The 27,963-nt window shown below is 44.0% G+C and overlaps 1 protein-coding gene across 7 annotated transcripts in view; it reads left to right on the top strand.

Moving 5' to 3' along the window:
* The window catches only part of il1rapl1b (interleukin 1 receptor accessory protein-like 1b), a 261,412-nt gene that overhangs the window by 82,267 nt on the left and 151,182 nt on the right, over positions 1–27,963 (top strand). For all 7 annotated transcript variants that reach the window (XM_012837302.3, XM_031558959.2, XM_031558956.2 and 4 more), the window contains one exon: positions 23,708–24,008. In XM_012837302.3, the coding sequence (XP_012692756.1) occupies positions 23,708–24,008 (301 nt within the window). The remainder of the gene's footprint in view (positions 1–23,707; positions 24,009–27,963) is intronic.

Here is a 27,963-nt window from a genome sequence, read left to right as displayed (position 1 = left end):
GGGAGGACAGATGAGCCAAAGAGAAAGAGAGAGGAGGCAAGGCAAGGCAAGGCAAGGCAAGGCGTGGAGAGGAGAGGAGAGGAGAAGAGAAGAGAAGAGGGGGAAAAGGAGAGAGGAAGCAAGAAGGGAGAAAAAAGAGAGAGGAAAGGAGATATGAGGAGGAGGAGGAGGAAGAGGAGAGGCAAACGAGGCCTGTGGGGAGGCATCTTCCCGTTAAGGAGCTGTAGTCTCTCATCTCTTGTATTGTGTTGTGATGCCTGACAAGAATACTCTAGGGCAACAAGCAGAGCCACGAGAGAAAACCACTCATCAGCAAGTGATATGCAAATAGAGAGAGGAGGAGCAAGAGGATGGATGGAGAGAAGAGAGAGAGACAGAGAGAGAGATAGAGAGAGAGGTGAATGAAAAATAACTACAGTGGACTGAAGGTAGGAGAGCAAGAAGGTGAGAGTGACAGAGAGGGAGAGAGAGAGGGTTAATGAACTGTATGGAGAGGAATATTTGGAGGAATGTAGCCTACAGTATACTGAGGGGTAGGGCTGAACGATTAATTGCATTTGCGATTTAATCGCGATATGATATGACACGATTTTCTAACCGCAACGTTCGCGATTAAAAAACGTGGTCACAAAAAAAAAAAAAAAATTTTTTAATTTTTTTAAGATGGTACATTTTGCACACAGTGTTTAAAAAGTGCATGCCTAGTGTTTATACTTAAAATTACTTTTTTTAAATTACTTAAATACACAGTGGCAAAGCCACCGATTTGTTGTTCTTGTTTCTGTAATGAGCAGTTAAATAAAAATGTAAAATGTGGGAAAGAATATTTTACACTAAATGTATCTAATATTGTGTTGGTCATATTTAAATCATTCATTACGTTTTGTTGGGAAAAAAAGAGGATAAAAAAAAAAATCGCATATCGAATCGCAATCGCAATATTTTGGTAAAAAATCGCAATTAGATTATTTTCCCAAATCGTTCAGCCCTACTGAGGGGTGAGTAAAAAGAAATATGAAGCGTTTGAAGGCAGCAAGTCAGGGTAAAAAGAAGGGTTTGGTGCAGCAGACAGCGCTGGAGTTTCTGCATCCACAGACTGGAATACAGGAGGCTGCTGTCATTGACACTGTGCACACTGTGCGCTGGGACCACATTTAACACGGCACACGTGTAATTCAAGGGCAAATGCATAATCATAGACAATGCAGCAGCAATGCAAGTCTCTCTCTCTTTCACGCTCCCCCCTCTCGCTCTCTCTCTCTCTCTCTCTCTCACTTGAATCTCTTTCTCTCTGTCTCTCTCAGGCGTTACATAACAGTCTGTTCGACTCCAAAAGGGGGGGCAAAATAAGTCGTTTTGAGTTTTCATTTTTGAGTTCATTAAATATTTGGATATTGATCAGCTTACGTCGCGGTCCAGCATTTGTCGCCATGGTTACTAAGTGTGGCTGGCTCCTTGCCGGCTTAAGGCAGCTGTAGAGGGAAAAAGATCAGGCTGAATGCACTGTCATGCAGTGCTAATGTTGACTCTGCAGTGATGGCCCTAGTCAGACAGACAACACACACACACACACACACACACACACACACACACACACACACACACTCTCACACTCACTTGTCCATCAGAATTGTCTGTAATCCTCTTTCCTACAAAGGCATAGGAGAGAGTTACGGAGAGTAGGGTAAAGTGCATACATTACTATGTTTTTTTCCCCTTCTGCCCCATAAGACCTGAGGACTCAAAGTGCTTTGGAGTGATGGACAGCTCATCTCTATCTCTGTTTTCTTTCATCACTGTTCTTAAAAGCTAGCTTCTTTCCCTCCCTCTCTCGCTCTCCTTCCCTCTCTCTCTCTCTCTCTCCCTCCCTCTCTCTCTCCATCTCTTTCTCTCTCTCCCTCCCTCTCTCTCTCTCGCTCTCTCTCCCTCTCTCTCTCTCTGACATACTTGCCTCCCTTACGCACACAGTAACACAAATAACTTCCCATCATCTCTCACCTCATCTTGGTTCATTTGATTGAAAGTCACGTTCCCCACGCCACTCCTGCTGTGCTGTGAGCGATATTTTTTTTCTGTTATGCCGTTTGCACTCTGACTCTTCGCCAAGGGAACGGCTGCTGGGTTTTTTGTTGTTGTTGTTTATTTTTTTGGCCAGGCCCCCGTCAAGCCCACCGAATGAGAACAGAGCATCCATCCGTCAATGGCTCTGTGAGGTGACCCCCCCCCCCCCCATCCATGACTGCCCTCAGGTCAATCAGATAATTCTCAATTTCCTGCGATGCCTCAACGTCTAATGCCCGTAAATATTGTTGATCATCAATTTTAGAGAAACACGCATTGCGTACAGATTTGCTGACATAAATGTTATCCATCAGCTTACAACAAGTGCTTTCTTAAATAGCAGTTTAATTGATGTGCGCATGTTAGTGACCTGATATACAGAAATACCAAAGAGACAAAAAAAGGCAAAGTATGATCTAGCATTATTCTAGCTACTTTCCATAGCTTAATAAAGAACAACCGAAAATGGAAACATTGACCATATCGTCATGACTTTATTTTTAGGTAGGCCTAGGCATTTTTACTTGAAGTATTTACTATACTAGTACTATACAAAGTTTTCAGTTTGGTGATGTGGTCAGTTATAAGCAGATAGTAAATGATTGTAAATTCTATTATTGAATAACAATGATAGCTGATACTTTGATAGCTCTACATATAGCTTTCTCATAGCTTTAATGAAGTGAAGCATTTTATTGGGGGGGGGGGGTCTAGACACTAACTTTAGGGGGTTTAAAGCAATCCCCCCCAAACACACACACACATAGGCAGGAAGAAGACAGACCAGTAAGTGAAGAAGGAAGGCCAGGCAATTCAGTGCGAAGAAGGGGAAAATATGGCAATCCTTTAAAATATATCTGCTGTCCTGACAGCAAGATTAAGGAGCATTGACAGGCGGACTGCACTACCCAATATTGAGTTTTGGACATGCGAGAGAGGGAGATAACTCACCCCGTCAGGTATGAGATTGAGTCGATTTGATTTTCTGTTATTTATGGCCGTACATTCCACTTCAACCATTCCGATTGTTAATCTTGGGCCTCTGCGATATTTTATGTTAAGTCACCGCTACAGATTCCCCGAAATGAATGCTGGATTTTCTGTGTCCCTGACCAGTCACTAATCATTCTCTTTTTAAGTTAATTATTGATAAACTGCTATTAAGAGATAGATAGATAGATAGATAGATAGATAGATAGATAGATAGAAAGAGAGGGATAGTGAGAGATAAGCTATGCTCTTGTGTCAGTGAATGTGTGTGAGTCAGTGTCTCTACGTAGGCCATCATACTCGATTACTTTCAGACCAGAATAGACTAATGCACTATAGAGGTAATGCAAGGTATGCATTGTACTGCTGCCATGTGCAATCACACATCAGCTACCTTGGCTTCCATGCAGTAGCCCATTTTCTGCCTTCTAGGAATGGGCCTGTGCCCCTGTCAACCGTATGACTGAAAATGATGATTTTCACCCCAACAATATTGTTCCATTTATTGGTTTATATCCATTAAAAGAAATGTTAAAGTTGCTCCCCTTCAGAGGCCACCAGTCTGTTAATGAACATGCCATTTAGAATGAAGATGAAAGTGTCAGTTAATTATCTGCTAGAAAACGCTGCAAGGCAGATTAATTCTAATAAAAAAAATAAGTCATTACACCCGACTGTGCTTGTCAAACGGAGATCAGCAGAAGCTGTTTACAGGACTTGCTTGATAACAAAAAGAAATGGAAAGACTTTGCAGTGCAGTTAACTCCAACTCTCCCCCACCAACACCACCGACACCTCATCATATTAACAGCAAACATCGGGGAAACATGGACGTTATTGGGATTCAAGGTGCTGGTTTTGAGTTTTAAAGCATTGAAAAAAACGTAGTGTGGCAGCACTCTCACATCTTAGATGCTCATAAGATCATGAAATTGAACCTTTGTCTCTTTCCTTGCCTTGCAAAGCAGGTCTCCTTGCCTGCATCAAACGCTGCGGAACACGTGCTCTGGTAAACTAACGAGTGTAGTCATTAACTAAATAAGGTTTATCCCTCTACTTAATGACATGATCATCTGAGGGACCATAGGAAAACTGTTTGCCATTAGCAGGATCTTAAATGGAGAGGGAATAGATATACTGGTGGGTTATGATGGATTTATACAGACCGGTGACAACCCTTAATCTAAATTTTTACGGGCTCCATTAGGATTGGATCAATATGTAAAATAAATTGTGCAGTGGCCTGACAGACCACAGTATATCCAGCCTCAGTGTGGCTCGCAGGGTGTCCACTCTTAGTGTGTGTGTGTGTGTGTGTGTGTGTGTGTGTGTGTGTGTGTGTGTGTGTGTGTGTGTGTGTGTGTGTGTGTGTGTGTGTGTGTGTGTGTGTGTGTGTGTGTGTGTGTGTGTGTGTGTGTGTGCATGTTATACTGTATGTATGATTACGTATTTATGCTGCTTCCAACACATAGCATGTTAGCATGCAGGATATTAAAACTTGTTGGAGAGCATGTTAGCATGTTGGAGATGGAGACTTGTTAAGCTGAGCACTCTGAAACACTGTGTACGTCTTAACTCAACTATAGCATCGCCACAGTATACCAATGCGGGTTAGACACTTGATAGGCAAGAGTAATGGTTCCTAATTTAAAAACAAATCGAGTTATAGATGCTTACAAGGATTCAATTGTGGTTAAGATACAAGCTATTAGGAATATAGCAGTAAAGGCATTGTTCCAGAAGCTTGCCTATCTATTTATGTTAATGCTGTGAGGCTGTGATGCTGTTTATGTGTGTTATTAGTAGGGAAGAGTATCCACGATCCACCCAGTGCCTGATTGCATTAATACTATATGAAAGCCTTTGTTTGGAAGTCATTAGATCTCTTGCAGGCAAACCTCGATTTAGAACACAGATTATGATGTTTGTGAGTGTGTGTGTGTGTGTGTGTGTGTGTGTATGTGGCTCTGCACAGCCGAAGCAGCCTGCACAGACCAGACATTAAGCTCTAAAATAGACCGTTAAAAGACTCGCCGTTTCATATGGAACAGGCTGAATAAGATGAAGGAGAGGAAAGTAAATAAGAGAAAAAAAAGCAGGAGACGGAGATAAATCAGAGGAAGCAATAAGACGTCTGCGGTTATGGGGGTCCGAGTGTGTGAAACGGTGGTGTCATCACCCTCTGGAGGTTATTCCTTTAACTGTAGCCCTGGAGGCCAGTTTATGCTTCCCCTCAAACACCGGCCACCCACACCAGCTTTACTGCAGCACCACTGCTACGGGGCACACAAGTGCGAACGAGAGGGCGAGAGAGCACAAGAGAGAGAGAGAGAGAGAGAGAGAGAGAGAGGGAGAGAGAAACAGTAACAGCTATGTCATCACATCTGTAATCAGCATTCATGTATGCGGCTTCCCTCCTACTCCTTCGCCCGCTCATGGAATGCATGAAAAAGGAATCATTTATTAAGGATCTCCTCTTGGCCGGGCGGCTGGGGCTGAAATGGAGGGTGTCCTCCGTAATCGCCGCCCAGGCTGTTTAGTCATGGCTTCACACGATAATCTCAGGTGACCTTGCCAGAGAGCAGCATGGGACACTGCGGTGCTGGATTAATATGCACAGCTAGAAGTGGGTTCACTCTCTCTCTCTCTCTCTCTCTCTCTCTCTCTCTCTCTCTCTCTCTCTCTCTCTCTCTTTCTCTCTTTCTCCTGCCCCTCTCTCTGTCCCTCCTCTGTCTCTTTTCCTTTTTCCAACTTTCTCTCTCTCTCTACTTCTACTTCCTCTCTTGCTCTCTCTCTCACACACACTCTATGTCTCTACATTATTTTTACGGTCTCTTCTTCCCTTTGTGTATTTTAAATCTCACTTCTGTGTTGTTGCATTATGCAGTCTGTATGATCCCTCGAGTATTTTTACATGCTGTGTATGTGTGCTTTTCTCTTGATGCTCTTAAACGTGCATAAGCAGGTACAAAGGCATCCAGAGAAACACCACACACACACACACACACACACACACACACACACACACACACACACACACACACACACACACACATTCTCTCACACACAGGGAAAAGGGCAGCAGCTCTACTCTAATTTTATACGTGTCACTGGCGGTAGGCTGAGGGAGACCTGATGAATCAATAGAAGGGGGGAAAAGTAGACTGAATGAGAGAGGGTAATGGAAAATGGAAAAGGAGAACGAGAAAGGGTGAGACAAAGCGAGGGAGAAAGGTGTGAGAGGGAGAGAGGGAGAGAAGGAGAGGTACAGAGGGGCATGAGGTTATTCTTTCTCACGTGTGAATGTGTCCTCACCGGCATGAAGCTTCTCTGTTATTTGATCTGACGTCTCTCCCTAGTCATCTGTTGAATCAGTCGCTTATTTACTTCGGCAGTCTCTAACCACACTTTCACCTTATGCAGGATAACAGGACATATGAGGGAATGCACAGCGCAAACATAACAGACAGCAGAAGCATGATGCACGCGTTACGCACTTGCTAAAAACAACACAGATATCCACTGCACTGCTGTAAACTCCTTCGTTTTAGAAAAAAAGGAGAGAAAAACACAATCAAAGCATTTTTTTTTATTGTTTAATTTGGCTCAGATTAATTACACACGGCTTTTGAGAAGAGGGAAGTGATAATGACTTGTCAAACGGGACGCGATTGAACCCGTGGAGAGTGTAAACATGTGCGCAAATGGGGAAGATGACATTTTGCAGGCTGTGTTTCCTTGGTGGGAAGATTAAGGGGCTGACAGCTATGCTAACATTCCACACGACGCTGGGACCACTGCAGACACACACACACACATATGCACAGACACACACACACATGTACACACACACACACACACACACACACACACAAACACAAGCATATGCACAGACACACATAAACAGACATCCACCCTAGATATGAGGCTAGAATAATATAATATAATGCTGCCTTATCTCTCAGTTGTAGATGCATTTACTCAGACAGTGCAAGAACAGACAGGTTTATTTTCATCAGTGAAATGAAACTACAAACCAGACCAGGGAAAATCCTGCTGCACAAAGTGAGATCCCTTCTCCTGTCTTGCATTCACAATGGAATCGACTTGTTAATTAGCGAATTTCGTGCGACTAAGACTAATGAGACAAATCTTTTGGCTCATTTGCAACTTCTTATTTGAAGTTACCAAGCATGTGGATCCAATTTCACCACTTGTGTTTTGAAGGTAAAAGAAGACTTGCCCCGTCGTGAATGATTAAAAACAAGCAGGGCAATGAAAAAGAAGGATGATGAGTGAAATTGCGATTCCAGTTTGGCCAGCTGTAGTCACCTTTTCACACCGGTGGCCCGGGGCCAATCAAAATGTACGGCATACGTCTCGACTTCAAATGACTTCTTCAGCCAGACGTGGCCCATCAAGCTTTATTCCCACAGCCAAACGTTCCCTACCAAGATAAGGACCTAAATCCAAATGTCGAAATGTCGAAATGACATCCTTTCTCTCACAACAGGGGAAATAGGGTTTCTATAACTGGTTTTCTGTTAATTTGAAGCCAATTGGAAGTCATTAAAAGGATCCATTTTTATAGCCCTGAAACTGGTCAAGGGCATTGTCGATGACCTTGATTCTCTCTCTTTCTTCCTTTTTTTTGTGATGGAATGAATGAAACTCATCGTATCACGTCATGGAGGCAGAGTTTCACGGTGTCCTTTTCTGTCTTTCCTACAATCACATGGGGTGCGAATGTACTGAGAGAATGAGGAAGAGTGAGTGGAGGCGGAGCAGATATGAATGGCTAGACTTAAAGTGTGCCTGTTCCGATGCTTCTGCCCCTCCCCTGTTCTTCTGGGGAGTGTCAGTAGCAAGGGATAGGGGCCGCCTCCTATCAGGCCTCTGTGAGACCAGGATTACCGATAACGATCAACAAACTGCCGCCGGCTGCCTGCCTGTCTGCCTGCCTTTCGTCCGGGTGCCGTCCGGATAGGAACTGCACTGCGCCGCGCCGAACAGCACAGAGCGGCACAGTGCAAACAGCCCGGCCTGAAGTTAAATGGTCCCGTGTCGTATTGTCAGACAGTATCAGGCGAGTGCAAACGGCAGTTAACGCGCAAGACAAATCTGGACGGGTTTCAGAAAAAAAAAGGCCCCGCTGCCCCAGCCTTCTCACCAGCGCTGGTCGTTCATTCTCTGAGTGAGGCGTCCACATGCTGGCCCAGGGGGGATATCCATGGCAGGTGGGCTTACTTATCTGCACAACTTCTCAGGAGGAGAGATTTTTTTTTGCTAATGAACGAAGGAAGCAACAAGCCTGGTAGAATCTAAGGTGGTTGGCACATCAGTACCAAATGGTTAATTTGGCACCTAGTAGGCCTACACTCTGACCCTGGTGGTAATGATGAGCCCAATAGTACTATGTGCGAATGGGCCAATAATACTATGTGCAAATGGGGGCCGGTCCAAATTGCATACAAATGAAAATATGACTGTCCCCGCCACTGAGCTTTTATAGCAAAGCAAACAAATGGAATTATTAATCCCATTTTTAAACCATTTTGTTGAATTGTATATGAATTGTAATATTACAGAAAAGCTACTTTGGATGTTTACAGTGTTATGTTGTTTTTTGTATCTCTCTCATCTCACTGCCCCTGTAGTGCCTCTTACAGTAGACATCTTCAATGCCTGAATGAGATACTTGTGATCACTATCATGAAACAGATCATTTGTTTCACCCCAGACAACAGCCATTGTCCTAAATGGAGTCTGGCCTTGATAGCTGAAGTGTTTCAGCGCTATTGCCGGGGGGAATGCGTCCGGGGGAGGAGGATGTGTGTGTGTGTGTGTGTGTGTGTGTGTGTGTGTGTGTGTGTTGGGTGGGGGGGGGGGGGTTGTAGTGGCGAGACGGCGTGTTCGCTCCCTCTCTTCCCGTTTGCCGTCCCTCAGCGTGACACTAATCAGCTTTTTGTCCCGCTATCTGTATTGTTGTTCCATATGAAATTGGATGGATGTTGAAATAAGTGCTCTCGGACAGCGCCGCCACATTGTTTGCCCCTGCGCGCCTGGGGTCTGCATGATCAATGACCATTCTCCTGGTAATTTACTCCGCCCAATAATGTGAAATCTGCCAATTTCCCCCTGGCCGCACTAGCTCTCTCTCTCTCTCTCTCTCTCTCTCTCTCTCTCTCTCTCTCTCTTTCTCTCTCTTTTGTGCGCATAGTCATACTTGGCTACTGGGCCTCCTCCCATTCTTTTTTATACACCTCTCCATTTCTCCTTTCCCCTTCATCCAATCGGAGAAGTAAAGGCAGCAAGAATGAATTATGCATATGCAAATGTCAGCAACTAATGCCAAGATTGCAATTTTAATTTTCCTCCTATTTTAGCCCCTTCTCTTATTTTTCTGCGGATGGATTTATTGTAAACTTCATTTGCATTATAGCTTTAATTTGCTGACATGCAGCATATACATTTTTTTATTATAATTTCTTGAGCACCCAACACTGCTTCCACTACTCTCTCTCTCTCTCTCATTCATAGTCTTGTGAGGATCACTTACCAAAGCACAAGGATGAGTTATGAGGTTATCAGCAAGCGGACTTCGCTCATTGCACGAAATCAGATGGCTTGTTTAAATCAAAGGAATGAAGAGCTTGTTAAGGCACCAGCCTGTCTGTCTGCGCATGATAAAAGTCAAGGAGGTCAGGACAATCTCTGACACAGCCCCACAGTCACTGAGAGAGTCTGAAACTCACCGGACTCCATTTTGTTTCAAAATGGTGACACACTGTAAGCAACATGTGCCTGCCCTCAGAGGGTCACAGGGCTCACTCTGGACAATATTTTCTTTTTCAGTGAGACAAAACAAAAAAAACTGAAGTAGTCAACATCAATAGGCCTCCAACTTTGCAGAATGATGGATGACTCTGAGGGTGATGATAAATACACCGTATAATGTGGTGTATTGCTTTAATTACTTCAGCAATTAACATCTATATTTGTCCAGAAATGCCAACTAATGGCGTTGGTAATGGAAAGAAGTTTATAATGACAAAAAGTTTTCTCGAAGAGTCCCCCGTGCATTTCCCATCTTTGTTGGTCTTTTCGTCTCCTCTCCTACTCCTGACGAGGAGAAGTGCTTGTCAGACGTTCGCGGCGGAACACTGCGTTTTTCTACGTCGGCCCCCCCCTCAGGCTCCTGTCCGTCTGTGTGTGCTGGCGGCGGCTGCGGCAGCCGTCACTTTGAATAAGCGGACATCGCTCCGTCCTCGTAATTGAATTGCGTCTCTAATCAGTGGGCGGCAGGTAGTTTGATTTCAACATTTGACAGTAATGTCCTCTAATAGCTATCGCTCCCTTAGAAAGCATTCCTGGCAGTCAGTGCCAGCAAATTGCCCATGCCAGTGTGTGCGTTTGTATGTGTGTGCGTGTGTTTGTGTGTGTGTATGTGTGTGTTTGTAAGTGTTTGTAGATGAATGTGTTTGCACATGTGATTGTCAGGATGAGTCTGAGGTTGTTTTGATGAGATAGCAGTTCTGTGTTTGTTAGTGTGTGTGTGTGTGTGTGTGTGTGTGTGTGTGTGTGTGTGTGTGTGTGTGTGTGTGTGTGTGTGTGTGTGTGTGTGTGTGTGTGTGTGTGTGTGTGTGTGTGCGTGCACGCCTGTATGCATACGTGTATCTGTTTACATTACAGGCGCATGCATGTGTGCACGAGTGCGTGTGCCTGTTTGTGCGAGTGAGCGGCATCATTGTCTGCAATAGGCTGATTACCACTGTGATTTAAACAGCAGAGCGTCACAATGAAATCATCAGTGCATAAAGGGACTCCTGTGCGGGAGTGGATAATTGAATTGCTAACACTCTGAAATAGCGCTGGGTGCGTCTCCACCTCTGTTCTGGCAGTTACTTAAGCCAGAACTTCCTCATCATCCACACCCCTTGTTTTTCTTTATTTGTACAAGCATTGCCCTCTCTCTCTCTCTTTCTCTCTCTCTCTATCTCTCTCTTTCTCTCCCTCTCTCTTTTTCCCTATCTTTACCTCATTAGATTCTATGGCACTCTGAAAATTATGTGCAATAAATGATGTTTAGCAGTCCGTTCAAACTCTGTCCTCTATGCTAGGACACGTTTGGCTAACACTTATTAGCATCATTGATTAGCTTTTGATCTATTATCTATACATGTGGCAGCCCTGGAGCAGGGCCTTTACCTTATAATAAATAGGTGCCGCTTACACTATACGTCTGACAAGTCGTTGCATAACCGTTCTCTCAGAATAAGCCTCAGTGGCTCTACTGTATGTCACTATGCAGCACACGCTGTAGGAACATGATCAGGAATGCTGTAGAGAGATGTCAGTATATCATCCTCCATGTTTTTTTTTCCCCTCCTTGACTGAATATCTTTACCCACATGTTTCTCTTCCACTGACAGAGAGTCAGAGAAAGAGAAGGAGTGAGAGAGTGAGAGAGAGAGAGAGGACAATGCTTGTAGAGTTAGAGAGCTAGGGAGGAAGGGAGGGAGGGAGAGAGGGAGAAGGAGAAGGAGTGTGAGCATCAATACTGACAGATCCCATACACAAAAAAGGTCAGCGGTTCCTCATGCGCTTTGACAGGGCTCCTTCACAGCACAGCACAAAGTGTTTCGTTTACATATGCAGGCCATCACATCATGACTCTCTGTGGTAGGGGCACACAATCTTGAGCTTTCTATTTCCAGGCTATTGGTTTCACAGGGACATGGAAAGGTCCAGAATACAAATGGCTACTGTGAGTATGGAGTAAGCCAGAAAAGGTCTTAGTCAGGAGGAGTGTAGTCTCTCTCTCTCTCTCTCTCTCTCTCTCTCTCTCTCTCTCTCTCGCTCTCTCTCTCTTTCTCTCTCTCTCTCTTTCACACTCAATCTCTCCCTTTCTGTCTTTTTCTCTCCCCTCCCTCTCTCCCTTCCCATCTTTCCCTCTCCCTCCATGCTATGCTCATAAATAATATGGAGACAGAGAGTAGAGAGTTGGGGCTGTATCTGATTGACTGTACTCATACATTCTGCAGATACATCCCATTATTTCAGGCCAGTGTGTTTAGCTTGTCTGTGTGACACTGGAATTGGCCGAACACTTGTGTCACTCCTATGTTGCTGGGATTGTAGTGAGCCTGAAAAAAACACATTGTTTTTCTGAATAACTGTTCAGTGTAGCAGCAGGTGTGATGGCTAATAGATGTAGCACCGAAAACACAAACTATATAAGTAAATATCTGTATATTGTCTTTGTTCTGAGACAAAAACATAAAAAAGTAATATAGCAGTTAGCAGTAATATAGAGGCCAATACGCTGAGTTATGAAGATATTCTTAATAGTCTGGTTTGGAGTAAGAGGTTCATAAATACAAAGTCTTTGATGTTGGAATTTGTAACACAGCATATCTTCTATGCAATGTTCACATGATAGAACTTGATGAAAATGAGCTTCCAATTCCAATACTAACCTAAATAATGAATTATACCAACAAAAGGCTTAGCTCATTTGTGAGAAAAATGAATTATGTATTATGAAGTCAGTTTGGAACAGTACGTGCCAAATTAACTAAAAAGTTGATGAAAAGTGATTTTCTCAGTAGTGCAAAGTACTTACTTCTTTTGTAAGCCAACTTTGCAGAGGTATATCTTTGTTGTGTTTTGGTAATGTTTTGGTGAAGACGTCCGACGAGAAATATTGGCTCGTTGGGCAGTGCTTAGAGTTCATTAGCCTATGGCTCTACTCTGATTGATGGGTATGTATGGGCAGGCCTGGGCAGATTTCTCCCTGCCCTAACACAGCTGTGATCACTCATCAGATCACTTCAATTGCCCATCTGGTGTCTTGAGACAATATCTGATTCACCAAATTAATAATTGATTATTAATTAATACTATATTAGGGCAATGATACGGTTGTATTTCATGTTTGAAAAGAGGATCACCACCCAAACCATTGTAATTTCTGTGTTTTTATTTGTACAATATATCCACAAAGCACAACTTGTTTACTTGTTAGATGAACTTATATACATTTTTACTCAGCACGTTTCTCTGGCTAACTCCAGGAAAATCCTACTAAGTGCCCCCCCCCCCCCCTCCCCCCTCCCCCTCCCCCAAGTTGAGGTCATCAGGAGCATGATTCAGAAGTCCTGGAATAGGCAGTCAAGCCAATTATACTATCTGAAAAGGTTGTCAGTTATTTGAGATGTGCCCATGAATTAGCTCCCCTGACCTGGCACCTGCTCACAGTGAAGTGGCTTCCTGCCTCTGCGACTGCTGAGCATGTCCTTAACAGCTGGCATTTTATTACTAATCAGGAGCATTCTGCCCTTTCTGTAATGTGATCTCAGTGTTATGCCAATGATATGGAAACGAAATTAAAATGATTATGGACTGAGTGATAATGCTAGAAGCACTGACCGTGCTGTGCTCTTAGGGACACTCCAGCATAATGGTGGGTGGGGGGTGGGGGACTCGGGAAGCCTAGGAGGGGGTCACAGGAAGTGGACCCACCCTACCCTGCCCTTCCTGCCCAGTTTAAATGAACACCTGTACAGCCTACAAGACAGGCCTCTTGGTTTCTTCCTTCCTTGACACTGTCATGACCTCTCCTCAATCCACCATCACCTCAGTGGAGCGAGGCACCGGCAGCGATTAATCACCAGAGCATGGTGATGGTGGTATTGGTTAAAGGAGGGATGTGGGGAGTTAGGCTGGGTAGAGAAATGTATGAAAACCTATATCGAGTAGATCGGATGCTTGGTGGATTGGCAGTGGTGGCGGCCATGTTTGTTTGGATGAGTGCAACTGCAGTGGTGGGAGGAAGAAGAGGAGGGGATAACCATCCTTTTTTTTCATTTTTTATTTAGAGTACATTTGCATATAAATGACAGCAGACACTTACAGAGGGGAGAGAGAGACATAGAGAGAGACAAGCATAGAAATGAAGATGGAGTGTCACGGGGATAAAGTGACAGAGCGAGGGGCGGAGCGAGAGAGTGTGTGTGTGTGTGTGTGTGTGTGTGTGTGTGTGTGTGTGTGTGTGTGTGTGTGTGTGTGTGTGTGTGTGTGTGTGTGTGTGGATTGAGGGGAAGAGTGAATAGGAAAAGGGGGTTTGCTTTATCTCCCTGACATATGCAGACAACTGGAAGGAAGCATGTAAATAGCAGCTTTTTGAAGAAATGAGCACAGCCAACGGTGCCACGCATTATGGGCCTTGGTGGAAACAAGATAGCTGTGCGCCGATTTGGATCCTCTGACCCTCGGCACAGGTGTCACACCCCGTACAGGTGTTACCCCCGTACGATGACTGGCCTAGCCACTGCAAACGAACACCATTCTCCCTAATTGGCCCTTGCTTTAATTGCTAATGCTATGAGGCTAATGAGCTGCGCTGTGGTGTAGGTGAGAATGAGGGACTGGTTAAGGACTAGTGAGGGACTGGTCAGGGACTGTTGAGTCAGATGCACTGTTGGCACCATTGAGTGATAGCCCCCTGGTGCCTCGTCACTCCAAATTGTCATCTTATCCCAGTTAGGATTGGTTGGTGAGAGGCAGAGCAGAAGGGAGGAGAAATGGTGAGCGAGACACACGGAAAATAGAGAGAGAGACTGAAAAGGGAGACAGGGAGAGAAGAAGAGAGAGACAGAGACAGAGAATGAAAGAATGAGAGAGTGAACTGAAGTCAGCTTGTGATTTAGTGGGAAGGACGAATGCCACAGACTACCTGATGATGAATGAGAGACTCAGGGGGTGAGGCGACATTGTTTTCCTGACCACTGGGGGAGCCTCCGTCACCCAGGTAAGCGGCTCATTTGTGACCCAGAGAAAGGTCCCCTCCCACCCTCCCCACATCAGGCCTCTATGCCCCCTCTTAATTGAGAAGCTACTCTGCTGTGCTAAGCACTTTCACACATTAGGTGTGTGTGTGTGTGTGTGTTTGTGTGTGAGTGAGGGAAAGAGAGAGAGGGAAATAGAAAGGGTGTGTGTTTGCATATGCGTATGCATGTGAGTTGGAATTGAAATTGGCCATGGCCCAGCGCCAGCATTGACATCAGGTGGGGTGAACAGGAGGTGTGAGGCATGTCATTTATTGTTGGAATATGTGTTTGAGTTTGTGTGTGTGTGTGCATGTGTGTGTGTGTGCGTGTGTGTCTGATTGTGTGTTTGTGATTGTGTGTCTGTGACTGTGTGTGTGTGTGCGTGTGCGTGTGCGTGTGCGTGTGCGTGTGTGTCTGTGATTGTGTGTGTGTATGTGTGTGTGTGTGTGTGTGTGTGTCTGTGTGTGTGTGTGTGTGTGTGTGTGCATGTGCCTGAGTGTGTGTATGTATGTGTGTGTGTGATTGTGTGTGTGTCTGTACGAGTGAGATAGCGAGAAAGTGAAAAAAAAGGAGGAGAACCAATAAATAAGCATTCCATACACCTCAAATCCATCTATTTGTGCATGTGTGTTTGGATATGTGTGACTGAGACAAAACATAGACAGAGATAGACAGAGATAAGGACTAAGCTCTTGAGAATAGCAAACATCCATCTATGTACATGCCAGGGTGTTCGCTAGGATTTCTTCTTGCCGTTCTGGAGTTCAGAAAAGTGTTATTTCACTGGATACATTTGAAAAGTACCGCTCACATTTTGGTACCTCAAATCACAAAGGACCTCAAATCTGTTTGACTATTTAATGAACAGTTATCAATTAAGCAAAACATATAGTAACAATTGAGCAAAACCTCAACCTTAGCCGCTAAAATGTAGACCGTTATAATACATCTGTAACCTGTAACATCTGTAGCCTGTTTAAAAAAGGCTAGGCCTGTGTGGCATCAGATGTAGCCTATAGGGTTCCAGGTAACATTTCATTTTCTCATTTTTTTGTTCTGCTGTTGACTTTAAATCAGATGTGTCCAATGCATCTTTGCAGCTTGCAGTTTGCATAAGCCGCGTCATTCCCTGCTCGTCCAGACGACTTTGCAGCGCCATCTTAATTCGATTCTGCAGAGAGAGGCCCCTCTGCTAGCATGCTTGACATGGGTAGAACACAGGCAATTTTAGCCAGTGTAGCCCAGTCGGGGTACAGCTAGCTGAACTCATGAATAAGCGTTTTGCATGCTGTTGTTAAAGTTAAACCTAACATAACCGAAGAGCGCCTTCATCACTGCTACTATATCTTGGTATGTGCACTAGGCTTCAAGCTGCTGATTCAGTCATCAGGGGAAGTTGCAACTTTTTTGTGGAAAAAAAAGTACTGTAGGCTTTTAAAAGGCTGTTTCGCTGTCAAAACACAAACGTCCTATTTAGGGATAGCCTGTGTTATAACTATGTTTTGCACGAGCATTATTAACTTCCATTTTCATTGGCAAATATATCATTTTATATTAATTTACCATGGAAAAAAATTGGAAACCCTGGTACATGTTTATGTGTGTGTGTGCTGCATCAGTATGTAGGCTAAAGCCCTTTGCATGTGTGTGTGTGTGTGGGGGGGGGGGGGGTCCACATGTGCACTTGTGTATGCTATATTGGTATGGATTTAGGCTAATGGATTGTGTCTGTGTGCGTGTGTGTGTGTGTGTGTGCTGAGCGGTTGAAGGGAGGTTGTCTGTACATATGTTTGTCTTGGTGATTGAGCGAGAGATGTTTTTTTTTTTCCTTTTGTGAGAGTGTGGCTTAAATTATTCCTGCTCGCGGGCATGTATTTATTACACTGTTAAAGGGCAATAGAGGGGCCTATTATTATCCAGCATATCTCTTGGCATTGGGCTGTCTGCTCAGGGCAACATCATCCTCAGACGTGTGCTCTCCCTGCACTGCAGATGGGATGCCTGTGCTTAAAGACACACAACCCCCTCTAGTCTCCTCTCCATGTGTCATGGCTGTAATATGTTCGCAACACTGCAGGAGCAATCCACTCAGTCAGAGCCCACCAACTTTTCTCAGGGGTTCCCAGTGACAATAAGGAATATAAATTGTCAGCAATTTTCACTGCAACGCTTGAGTCGGCATTTGCTGTAAAGAATCTGTCTTTATTTGCGGTGACATTATAGCGGCACTAGTTTTATAGTTGAGACTCTTTTTGTGAGAGAGGGAGAGAATATGCCCCGTGCCCCGCTGTGACTGTGGCGGGTGCTTTTGAGGAGGTTCTTTCAGGAAGTGTCTTTCTGTTGCCTTCTCTCTGCAGCTCTCTGTGCATCTCTCTGTCTCTCTCCATGCCTTTTTCTGTCTATAGATTCACAGAGTGAAGTCCCCCTAGCTTAAAGATGGATGCATTTGCACACACACACACTCACACACACACACACACACACACACACACACTCACACACACACAATCATAACCTTCCCACCCCTGCTGTTCATAATGACTGATGGAAATGTGACCAGGAATTAGTCAAAACGGTATTCTCTTAACTAGGCTAAACATACCCATAAAGACTGTTTAATTGAATTCACTTTCTAGGGAAAAAAATATTTATGTCTTCAACTCTCCTAGCTTTAACTACTCAATTAAACTGCTGACATTTTCAGCATTCTGGCACGGCAATGAAAAATCAATCGGTTGCCTGCAGGATGTTTTTTTTTTATGGTTCTCATTCCTAGGTTTACATGGATTGAAAGCCACAAAACTCAATGAGGACATTGCAGTTATTTTGCTGAGATGACGCCAGTGCTTTGCCGAGCAAATTATAATCATCCCCTATTGTAAAAAAAAAAGAGAAACAACACTTTTCTTTTATTCTCTCTGTCTTTGACTCACCCATTTTTATGCCATTTATTTCTAACCACATAATGCATGCATGTTTTGTAAGACCCCTTTTACACTGGTGTGCATGCACACAGTCAAACATGTGTACAAATGCACACAGACACACACACACACACAAACACACACACACACACACACACACACACACACACACACACTAACACTAACACATGTATGCAGACACACACACACACACACACACACACACGTATGCAGACACATATACACACACACACACACACACACACACAGACACAGACTCAGATACATATTTTTATCCTGCATGCACACAGTCAAACATGTGTACAAATGCACACACAGACACACACACACACACAGACACACACACACACACAGACACACACACACACACACACACACACACGTATGCAGACACATATACACACACACACACAGACACAGACTCAGATACATATTTTTATCCTCAAAATATAAGGCGCTTTTCAACTGCTGAAACGCGGTGCAAACGTTTACAGGAATGCCCCCCCCCCCCTGAAAGGCTCTTTCAGCCTTTCTGTAATATGTTGCTCTTCGTTCACCTGTTATTGTCTTCCACTCACTCAGTTTCTCAGGGCCATCACTCAGAAGTGCCTACCACAGAGTATATTCTTATTTTGCCCTCGGAAACGTCCCTGAAAGAGGCCAGCAAGTTCCTGTGGTGGATAAGCGCCTATGCTTATTTTCCACACTGGCAAACACACTGCTAGTTTCTGACATCACATGCCTGAAGTTGAACATTTGCCAAGGCTGGCTCAATTTGTCCTAACAGAACTGCGGTTTCTTTTGTTTCTATCTGATGGTGAATTTGCCTAGCCGCAGAGAATAGGGCCGTGGATCTTAAGACCGTTATCTCCCTGAGCAGAGGGATGAGGGGACGCTCAAATGAATGGAAGGCAAAATGATGAGGGGACGTTAATCATTCCCCTGATAATGGGAAGAAGCCATGGGGAACGGGCATCAGATTGGTCTGTGTCACCAAGCTCCCTGCAACCCGGAATGAATCACACAGCCATTTGCACTTCTGCAGACACACACACACACACACACACATGCGCAGAGACAAATATAAACACATGTGGACACAGAAGAACAAAATTTAGGTTATGTATCCAGATATGTACATATATGTGTACTGTATGCACACACACTCACACATACACATACAGATGAGTTCACACGTACACAGTTATATTTTTGCCTAAATCAGACTGATATAGCTGGAAAACAAACAATGGCTGACAGGACAATTGTAGATGGTGGCAGAGTAGACTCAAATACTTATCTGCTCACCCCTCTGCCTCCTTCCCTCTCCCTTCCTCTGTTTGATGCCACTTTATTTTGGTCTCTCACTGTTTAATTCAGTCAATGCTAAACACACTGCACTCCGGTTACACATCAGCAACCCACTTAATATTTGTTTATTGGTTATGTAAAAAAGATTTTCAATACCCTGGGTATTCTAAATAATTAATTTCATCAGAGTTTAATGATATTTGGTTGAGCCACAACACGGCAGTTTCATCATTCCTCTTCGGCTAATTGCCCATTAAGGCTTGTGTCAATCAAACACTTCAGACTCCTGAACTGCTGAAGTATCTATCATGGCAAATATGTGTGCAAGAACATGCTTCCTGCTGTAATAATTGTAACGTCACACACACACCATATCATTTACATATATCACATGTTCAATTAAATCATATTAAGATGCACAGCAATCTCTTGTTTTTTCTGATTTGAATAAGGTAATAATTTTATGATGGTTGGGCATGACTAAACCTGTGTGCATGAAATTGGCGTGGGAGGTTTTTTTTTTTTTTTTTTACTCCCTCCGCCACAAGTAAGAATACTGTACATTGCTGATAATTAAGAAAGATAATTACATTTCACCATCTTGGTGTTTGCTTGTTTTAGTTACAGATTGACACACTGCCTCGCAGTTATTACTGAGCTCAGTGTGCGCCTTAATTAGTAAGTACTTGATTAGCAAGGTTAACCCACCCTCCTTTCTGGTTTGTCACCATGGCAACAGAGGAATGTAAGAGCTTTAATAAGTCTCAACTATGTTTGGAAATGTCACATACTGCCAGTCTACACAGCTAATATTGCCATGCCTATTTCTTTTCTTTTTCAAGGGGAGAGAATATTTTATGTTGAAATGAATGTTTGGTAATTGATTGGCCAGATTTTGGTGAGTCTTGAGGTGAAAGTGAAGTCTCTTTTTTTTGGTGTGTTTTCCATTGCCGACCAAATAAGAATTAATTGTTTGACTTAATTGAATTTTGCTTCTAATATCACCATGTAATTAAGGTGTTGCCAAGTGCCTATCTCTTTACAAGCATGAAATTGGTTGGGTCATTTTTACAGTCTGTCTCTCTGCGGCTTAACAATGCCTCCTTGAGTGTTCTTTTGTGATACCACTCTGAATTTGTCTGCTCGTCTTGCTTGTAAGATGTGGGCTCACAACAACAACCCCAGGACGTCCTCCTGAAATGTGACACGAAACTATGACAGGGGCAGACAAGAAAACAGACACACACGTAAACCAAAGAAGAGGGAAGTAGAGAGTAGTTTATAGTAGGTTTTAATGAAAATCGCATGGATGAATTATTGGACATGGTTTTCCACTGTTAATTAGCTGCAGAGTTTGTTTCTTTTTTGTAAATAAAACATTCATGGAGACACAATTAGCGTAGCCTGTTGAGTGCTCGGCAGCTGTGCGCGCCAGCTGTTTGAATGGGTAGGGAAGAGATGGGGAAGAGAGGGATCGGCCATAGGAGCATGAACAATGGAGAGGGAGAGAGAGGGGGAAGAATGAGACAGAGGATGGGAGGAGTAGATGGGCACAGCTGACCTGTCGCCACATTTGTACTCCAAGTTTCCTCTCTCTCTCAGTCTCTCTCTCCCTCCCCCTCTCTCTATCTCTCTTTCTCTCTCTCTCTCCCGCAAGCCTCTAGTCAGTGGAGCTTGTCATCTCTGTGCCATTCCTCGAATGCTCTGGATCATCAGCTGGGTCGTCGTCTGCCTCTCAGTCCTGCTCTTAATTTAGCCGCCCACTACAACACTTTTGCATTAACAAAAAGACCGGGAATCCCCTAGTGTCCTCGGCACGGTAGCAGCTGAAGTTTATAAATGATGAATGCACTGTACAGGAGGGTAATCCCCCAGCTGTGCTTCTAGGTGTGGGCCCTGCCAAACCAACAGACAGGCCTTCATTGAAAATTCATCAGCACTCCCAAAAGCGCCACTCGCGGGGTGGCTTGCGATGGCGTTTCTTAGAGGGCGAGATGTCTGCTGATGGCTCTGGCTAGCTGACATTCTTAACAGGTCTCAGAAAGGGAGGGACACTGTGGCCACCGCCTAGTAGACCACACATTGGACTCTGAAACATCTAGAGCATGGCGTTGTGTCCACGTAGGCTAGTAAGCGATCGACTATCTAAGAAACATCCACTCCTTTAAAGAGTCATTTAGGGTTTTGAACACTACCAGTGCTTTACTGGAGCCTGTACTAAGCATGTCATAAATACGTCATGGATGTGATGTAAGGCGAGGGTTAGGGTTAGTAAGATATGTAAGGTTGTATGGCAGTGTTTACATCATCAGTAACTGTAGTAACAGCTGTCATGTCATCCTAGGACATACTGCACAGCATGTCTATATGACTGACTGAGGGGTACAGGTGTAGGGTTAGATTAGACTGCAGGGTGAGATTAGTTTAAATATAATATAAAGCTGATGTATGCATACTGTATGCATTGATGAGAAGGAGATCTACATCTCTGTATCTCTGTATCTCAGGCTGAAATACTGTATGATTCACAATTAATTTGTGTGTGTATGGTGTATGTGTGTACTGGAGACATGATTTAAATATATATCGAAAAACAAGTGATGAAGTGTGTAGGTATGTATTTTTATACTGATGTAAGTGAACAGACATGACAGATAGATGGATTCGATTTCCATTTTTTTTTATCTTCCACCTCATGAAATATAGAGGCCGTGATTGCTTGGCAGTGCATTATTACATGCAATCACAGTTCAGCCCAGGGCATCTGCCTCTCCGTGTTAGTATGTAATTTAGTGATATTTCGTTGTGTGTTTTCAGCTTAACCACCGCCTTGAAAGGCTAATGGGAAGTACTCCCAGTACCACTGCATTTGCTGTTAGCATTTAGCGCTGCTTAAATCTGTATGAAGGCATTGAATGTACTGTCTGTAAAGCTAGGGGAGGAGGATGATTATGATGGGCGTGCCACTCCTATTCATCATATGCCATTTGCGTTGTCACTCTCTAAATGAATGACTTTTGTGTCAGCATGTCTGTGTGTGTGTTCGTTTCCGTTTTTTCGTGTGTTCATGTTTAAGTGCGTGCATGTGTTTGAATACATGTGTTTACCCACCCAGCACACTAACCAACATAAACTCCCAGGATTTAATAGATCCTCTCAGCTGCACATGTAGGCCTACACATTGCAGAGAAACCAAAGTTTCTGCTGCTGTTTTTTCAGCGACAACATTTTCAGAAATCTAAGCCCTGACCTGAAAGGTCCTCTCTCTCTGGCTCCACTCCCATATCTGGCTGCCCTCTGCAGCAGACTCAGTCCCATATCCTGGCCTGGTCTGGGCTAGAGACGCAGGCTGCAGCCAGCCGGGCTGTGGGTGACTGGCGCGCGCGCGCACACACACACACACACACACACACACACACACATACATACACACAAATATACAGACTTTAAAAATACGTTCTTGCCAAGATTCAGGCATATCTAGATGCATATGCAGATTGTCATAGTCTTGTTCACTTAAATACAAACACATAGTGGTCGCACACAAAATGTAAAACCACTCACATACACACATATCTAAACACACATTCACACACACACACATACACACATGCACACACACACACACACACACACACACACACAGACACACTCACACACACACAGACACACTCACACACACACACATACACACACACACACACACACACACACAACCCTGGCTCAGATTGGGTCACAGCTGGTGCCGGCGCTCGGGCTCGGCTGGCTGCGCAGTCAACTGCTATTCATCCAAACACAGCTGCGGGCTCCGTCCGGCTCCACACACTATAATGAGCACGTTAGTCTCAGCAGTCTCCCTCCTCGGCCTCCTCTGCCCGATGTGTGCGCTCTCTCTCTCTCAACTCTGTCTGTCCCTCTCTCTCTCTCTCTCGTACTCTCGGCACTACCCCACACTCTTTTGTTGTCCTGGAAATGTTGATATGGGAAAATCGCAGTTTTTTCTCTTTTTTTATCCCCCAAAATAATACATGGCAGCTCCGGAGGCCCTTTTTGAATATAAAGCATGGCTTGGGTCGAAATTATAGGCATTCTAGCATGGAGTGTGTGTGTGTGAGAGAGAGAGAGAGCGGTTTTGTATTTGTGGGAAGATTACATGGTGGGATAAGAGGCTTCTTCGGGAACAGAACATCTCCTTTAGGGTAGTTAAATATGTTGCTGTGTTCCGTGGGAGGCCCACTCTGGATTCCCACTGTCACCAATGGTTTTATAGCTATCATACCTGTGAGGCAGTTTGGATTTTTTTAATCTTTTTACAATAACCAGTTAGTGTTGTGTCTTTTTTAAATCACAGTGTGTGGATGATGGCCACACAACTAAAGAAAGACAGTTAGTGTCAAATTTATATTGATTTCTAAAGTTGGTATGACTAGGTTGAGGCTATATGTTATAAAACAGTAATTACAGGTCTGCTGTGGAAGAGTTGTTGCAGTACAGTGGTGTTAGCCATGTTTATAACCATGTAATAGCAGCTGTTATAACCCACTTCTCTCTTCTCTGTTTTGTCTACAGTGGATGGCTGCACAGACTGGTCGGTGGACTACTTGAAATACAAAGTGCTTTTGGGAGAACCGGTGCGGATTAAATGTGCTTTATTCTATGGATATATCAGAGCGAACTACACTCATGCCCAAAGTGCTGGACTTAACCTCATGTGGTACAAAAGCACAGGGCTTGGGGACCATGGAGCTTTAGTACAGGGCTTTGAAGAACCCATCTCCTTTGACGGCATACGAATGAGCAAGGAAGAGGACTCAATATGGTTTCGGCCAGCCGAGCTACAAGATGCTGGACACTACTCTTGTGTGTTAAGGTAAGTGTTCTTACTGTAAATGACCTTTGGTAGATGGGTGGCTAACCAAAAATCACATCTTTGAATGATTTGGTAAGCCCTCAAATTATGCTGTTAGAATTATGGCAAACATGCATGTGTGGGTTCACATCTCCATAATACTCTCCCCCATTTAGGACACACAACATATTTCAACTCAGTTCGATTTTAACATGTTCATTGTGTGTATGGATAAAGGTTTGTATATTCAGTGAAAATATCAATGCAGTCCAATTAGGATGTCTGTTGGTCCACCAGTCAAGGCGTTCATCCCTCTTGGGTGGCTGAGCAGAAGTCGCTCCTCTTGGGTGGCTGAGCAGAAGTCGCTCCTGCCGCCCTGCAGATGTCCTCCCACACACTTGCTGTAAAATGGTGAGGGACAAGGCTTACCGGAAAAGAGTCCAATAAATCAGATGGCTTTAAAATCCTCTCCAGTCTCCATGCGGAGCAATGAATTCTCCCCGCTCCAGCCAATTCACCACTGGATAGTGGTCTTCAAAGCCCTCAAGGCACCACTGTGAGAGAAAGGGCTGCGTTAGTTAGCATGTTGAAATAGAGTTGTTGTTTTTTATTTTCTCTCAGGAGAGCAGTGACACATGCAATTGACCAATCCATTTCTCTGAGACCTAGCACTTGCCTGTCTTAAATGGAGTGGTAATGTACATGGGTCTTCAGAGTCGGAGGGTGGAGACATTCTGTCTCAAGTGTCAAGGATGAGAGAGAGAGTCAGAGTGGAGAGATGAAGAGTATATATAGAGAGAGAGACCGTACACCTCTTCATCTGTGTCCACCCCCTCCTCCTCCTCCACTTGTCGAGGAGCGGCACCCTTGACAACTGTATGATTTATGACTTTCATAATGGCGTAAAAGTTTTGCGGGGCTTCTCGGCTCCCACTGGGAGAGGATTTCATTAATCTAAAGGTCACTCGGACCCAGGTGAGAGGAAGGTCGCATCCGGTGTCTTCGACCCTGGTAACTACCTCTATCTCTCTCTCTCTCTCTCTCTCTCTGTCTCTGTCCTGTACACGGGAAGGACCGACAGGTGAAAAAGTAAGAAGTGGAGCCCCGCTGCCTGACCAACATAACAATCGCCAAAGTTTCTCTGCACTCAGAATAAAAAGCGAGCATGAAAAAATATATAGAAATCGACGGGGGCGCGATTACTGTGGGGGAGTGCACAGCGGCCTCGTCTTTTCCCGGGAGTGATTTTTTTAAACCATCCCTCTACAGAGGGAGTGGGGGAGCAAAATGTGATTCTTCAAACTCCCTCGGTGACCCACACGCTAGACTCAGAATGACTGTCAAGTCTTTTCAAGACACGCCGCTTCCCGAGATCATGACCTCCCCTAGACACCCCCGGTCTCTCCCCATCCATGGGCTAGTCTTGTGTGGATTCTCTCTGCTCCGCTCTGCTCTGCCATTGGCACTGTTAGCGCCAGGAAGGAGCAACAGCAGATGAAGGGAAACAAATCGCAGTGCAAAAGGATGCAGAATGCAATGACAACCCCTTTACAACTCTGTTCAAGGCTGCCACAAAGTTTGCCTCGGGATCGCAATCATTCAGTGCTGAGTTATTGTGTAATCAGGCCGAAAGTGGAGCGAAGAGATTTGATTTGGATGAGTGTGCTTCTTTTTTAGCTAGTCACAACCGTTTAGACTAATTAGGGCCAACGCTTACTTTACCATCGACGAGAAGAACTAATCCTTGCCACTTTCTCGCTCAGTGCAAACCATGACAGAGCGCCTGGTGTACTCAGAGAGAGAGAGAGAGAGGGAGAGAGGGACAGAGAGAGAGAGAGAGAGAGAGAGAGAGAGAGAGAGGGAGAGAGATGTGGTTGAGGGAAAGGAAAGAATGAGTTCTCCCCAGCAGGCTGTCTGGACGAGGCAAAAATTATTGCAAATGCACGGACGTGGAAATGCGGCGTAGCTTTACAATGATCCCCTGGTGGTGCACAATCCCCAGCAAACAAAGTGGGAGAATGTTTTGTTTGATAGCAGTGGATTGTGACTGAGAAATGCTCACTGAATTTGGATTTACAGCGGGCTTCTGGCATTTCTTTCATCAGTGGACTTTTTTAAACAAACCTACCGGCTCAGTAAGATTGACTCTAGAAGAGGTTTTACAGGAAGACTATTATGGGACAATAATACACACGTGTGTGTGTGTGTGTGTGTGTGTGTGTGTGTGTGTGTGTGTGTGTGTGTGTGTGTGTGTGTGTGTGTGTGTGTGTGTGTGTGTGTGTGTGTGTGTGTACTTGTGTGTATTGTGATGGCTCTGCTTGGCCTTTCTTGGGCATGTTGCTCCACATTGTTGTATGTATGTACAGCATGTGTTTGTGTGTGTGTTTGTAGATACTGTATGTGTATGTGTATGTATGTATGCACGTATGTATGTATGTTTATGAATGGGTTTATATGTGTGTGACTGGTCATATTGGCTGGTAGAAGGAGACCACTGAACAACAAAGCACAAGTTTAAAAAAAATAACTTTCTGAAACTCAGCACTGCATTCAGGTTCATTGCGTTCCTCATCCGTCAGTGCTCTGCTTTTTTAAAGTGATTCCTTAAACCTGACAGTAGGATACGAGCAAGAACCTGACATGTTTAAAGAGCTCTGGGGCAAAAAAGGAGTTTAGCTCACCACTTCTGGTGGGTCACAAAAAAAGAGAGAGTTAGCGAGAGAGAGAGAGAAAGAAAGAGGGAGAGAGAGGGAGAGAGAGATAGTTTGTGTCTTGAGTGCTTTCGAGCCAGTAAACTTTCCGTCAGCTGTCAGGCTGCATCGCTGCTGCTCGGCTGTGCAGTCTCTCCCAACTGTGCGAGAAATGGTGGAAATCGTATATTATGTGTATGCATAATTGTATGGTAATAACTTATTAACCTCCAAGGTAAAGGCCGTCTTTTCATGAATGCCTCATTAGTTTGCTTCATTATAAAAGGCAGTTTTTAGAAGGGCTCTTTCTCAAGGCAGCGAAAGCATCAAGTGCCTCCGAGAGGATTGTTACGTGCTACCAGTCCTCTTCCTTGGAAATGACTCTATTATTGTATGATAATGACGGCATTAGTATTATGGTCACATATTTAGTTCAAAACCAAAAAGGAAATAAATGAAATAATGTAACGCATACCATGAATAGCTGTCTCATCATAGGGCCTTTCACCTAGAACTGCATGTCATAATACCAAGAGTTGAGGAAACTTTGTGAAAGTTGTGTGGCCATTATAATAGTGCACTTTAACCTAGCAAAAAATGTCTCCTCTTAATCTATAAAAGCTGATATAGGTTGGAGGGGTTTTCTTTTGGAACACTTTTCTATTAAAACTCTCTCCATCCACTGAAATAAAATGAACACTTGCCATAACTGCTTTGACGAATAAAGGAACTTCCAAATGCCTGGGCATCCCTGCCAATCATTTTGTCTCTGCATTGCAGTCTCAAGAGTGTAGAGAGTCCCCCACAAGAGTGCAGAAGCTGAACATCACATTACCATCATCAACAGCTTCAATCAAAACTATCAGATAGTAGTAATACTGTAAGGACACAACTACAGCAACAATAATATCAACTTTTATGTCTGCAAGTAAATTGCACTGTTGCCTTTAATCCCTACAAGGAGGAAGTTATTCTATATAGAAATATAAATATAAATAGAAAAGCCTTTATTGTCATTGTATTTATACAACAAAATGTTGAGTGCTTCTCCTGTTGGTGTGACGAGGGACAACATATAGCACAACAACAACATATAACATAACAATACTACAACTATCCAAAAACAGTAGGAACAGCCCAAAAAAAATATATATATATACATTAAGAGTAGAACAAAGTTCGGCGGCATAGACTAAAGTACTTCAATAAATACATCAATTAATACAGCTTTGTTTATGCACATGTGTAAGGTGACTGAGATGGTATGTGACTTTTAGTCAATAAAG

This window comes from Clupea harengus, chromosome 21 (assembly GCF_900700415.2).
Source record: "Clupea harengus chromosome 21, Ch_v2.0.2, whole genome shotgun sequence".
Classification (NCBI taxonomy): Eukaryota; Metazoa; Chordata; class Actinopteri; order Clupeiformes; family Clupeidae; genus Clupea; species Clupea harengus.
The sequence above is the reverse complement of the archived record's forward strand: the minus strand, read 5'-3'. Positions and strand labels throughout refer to the sequence as shown.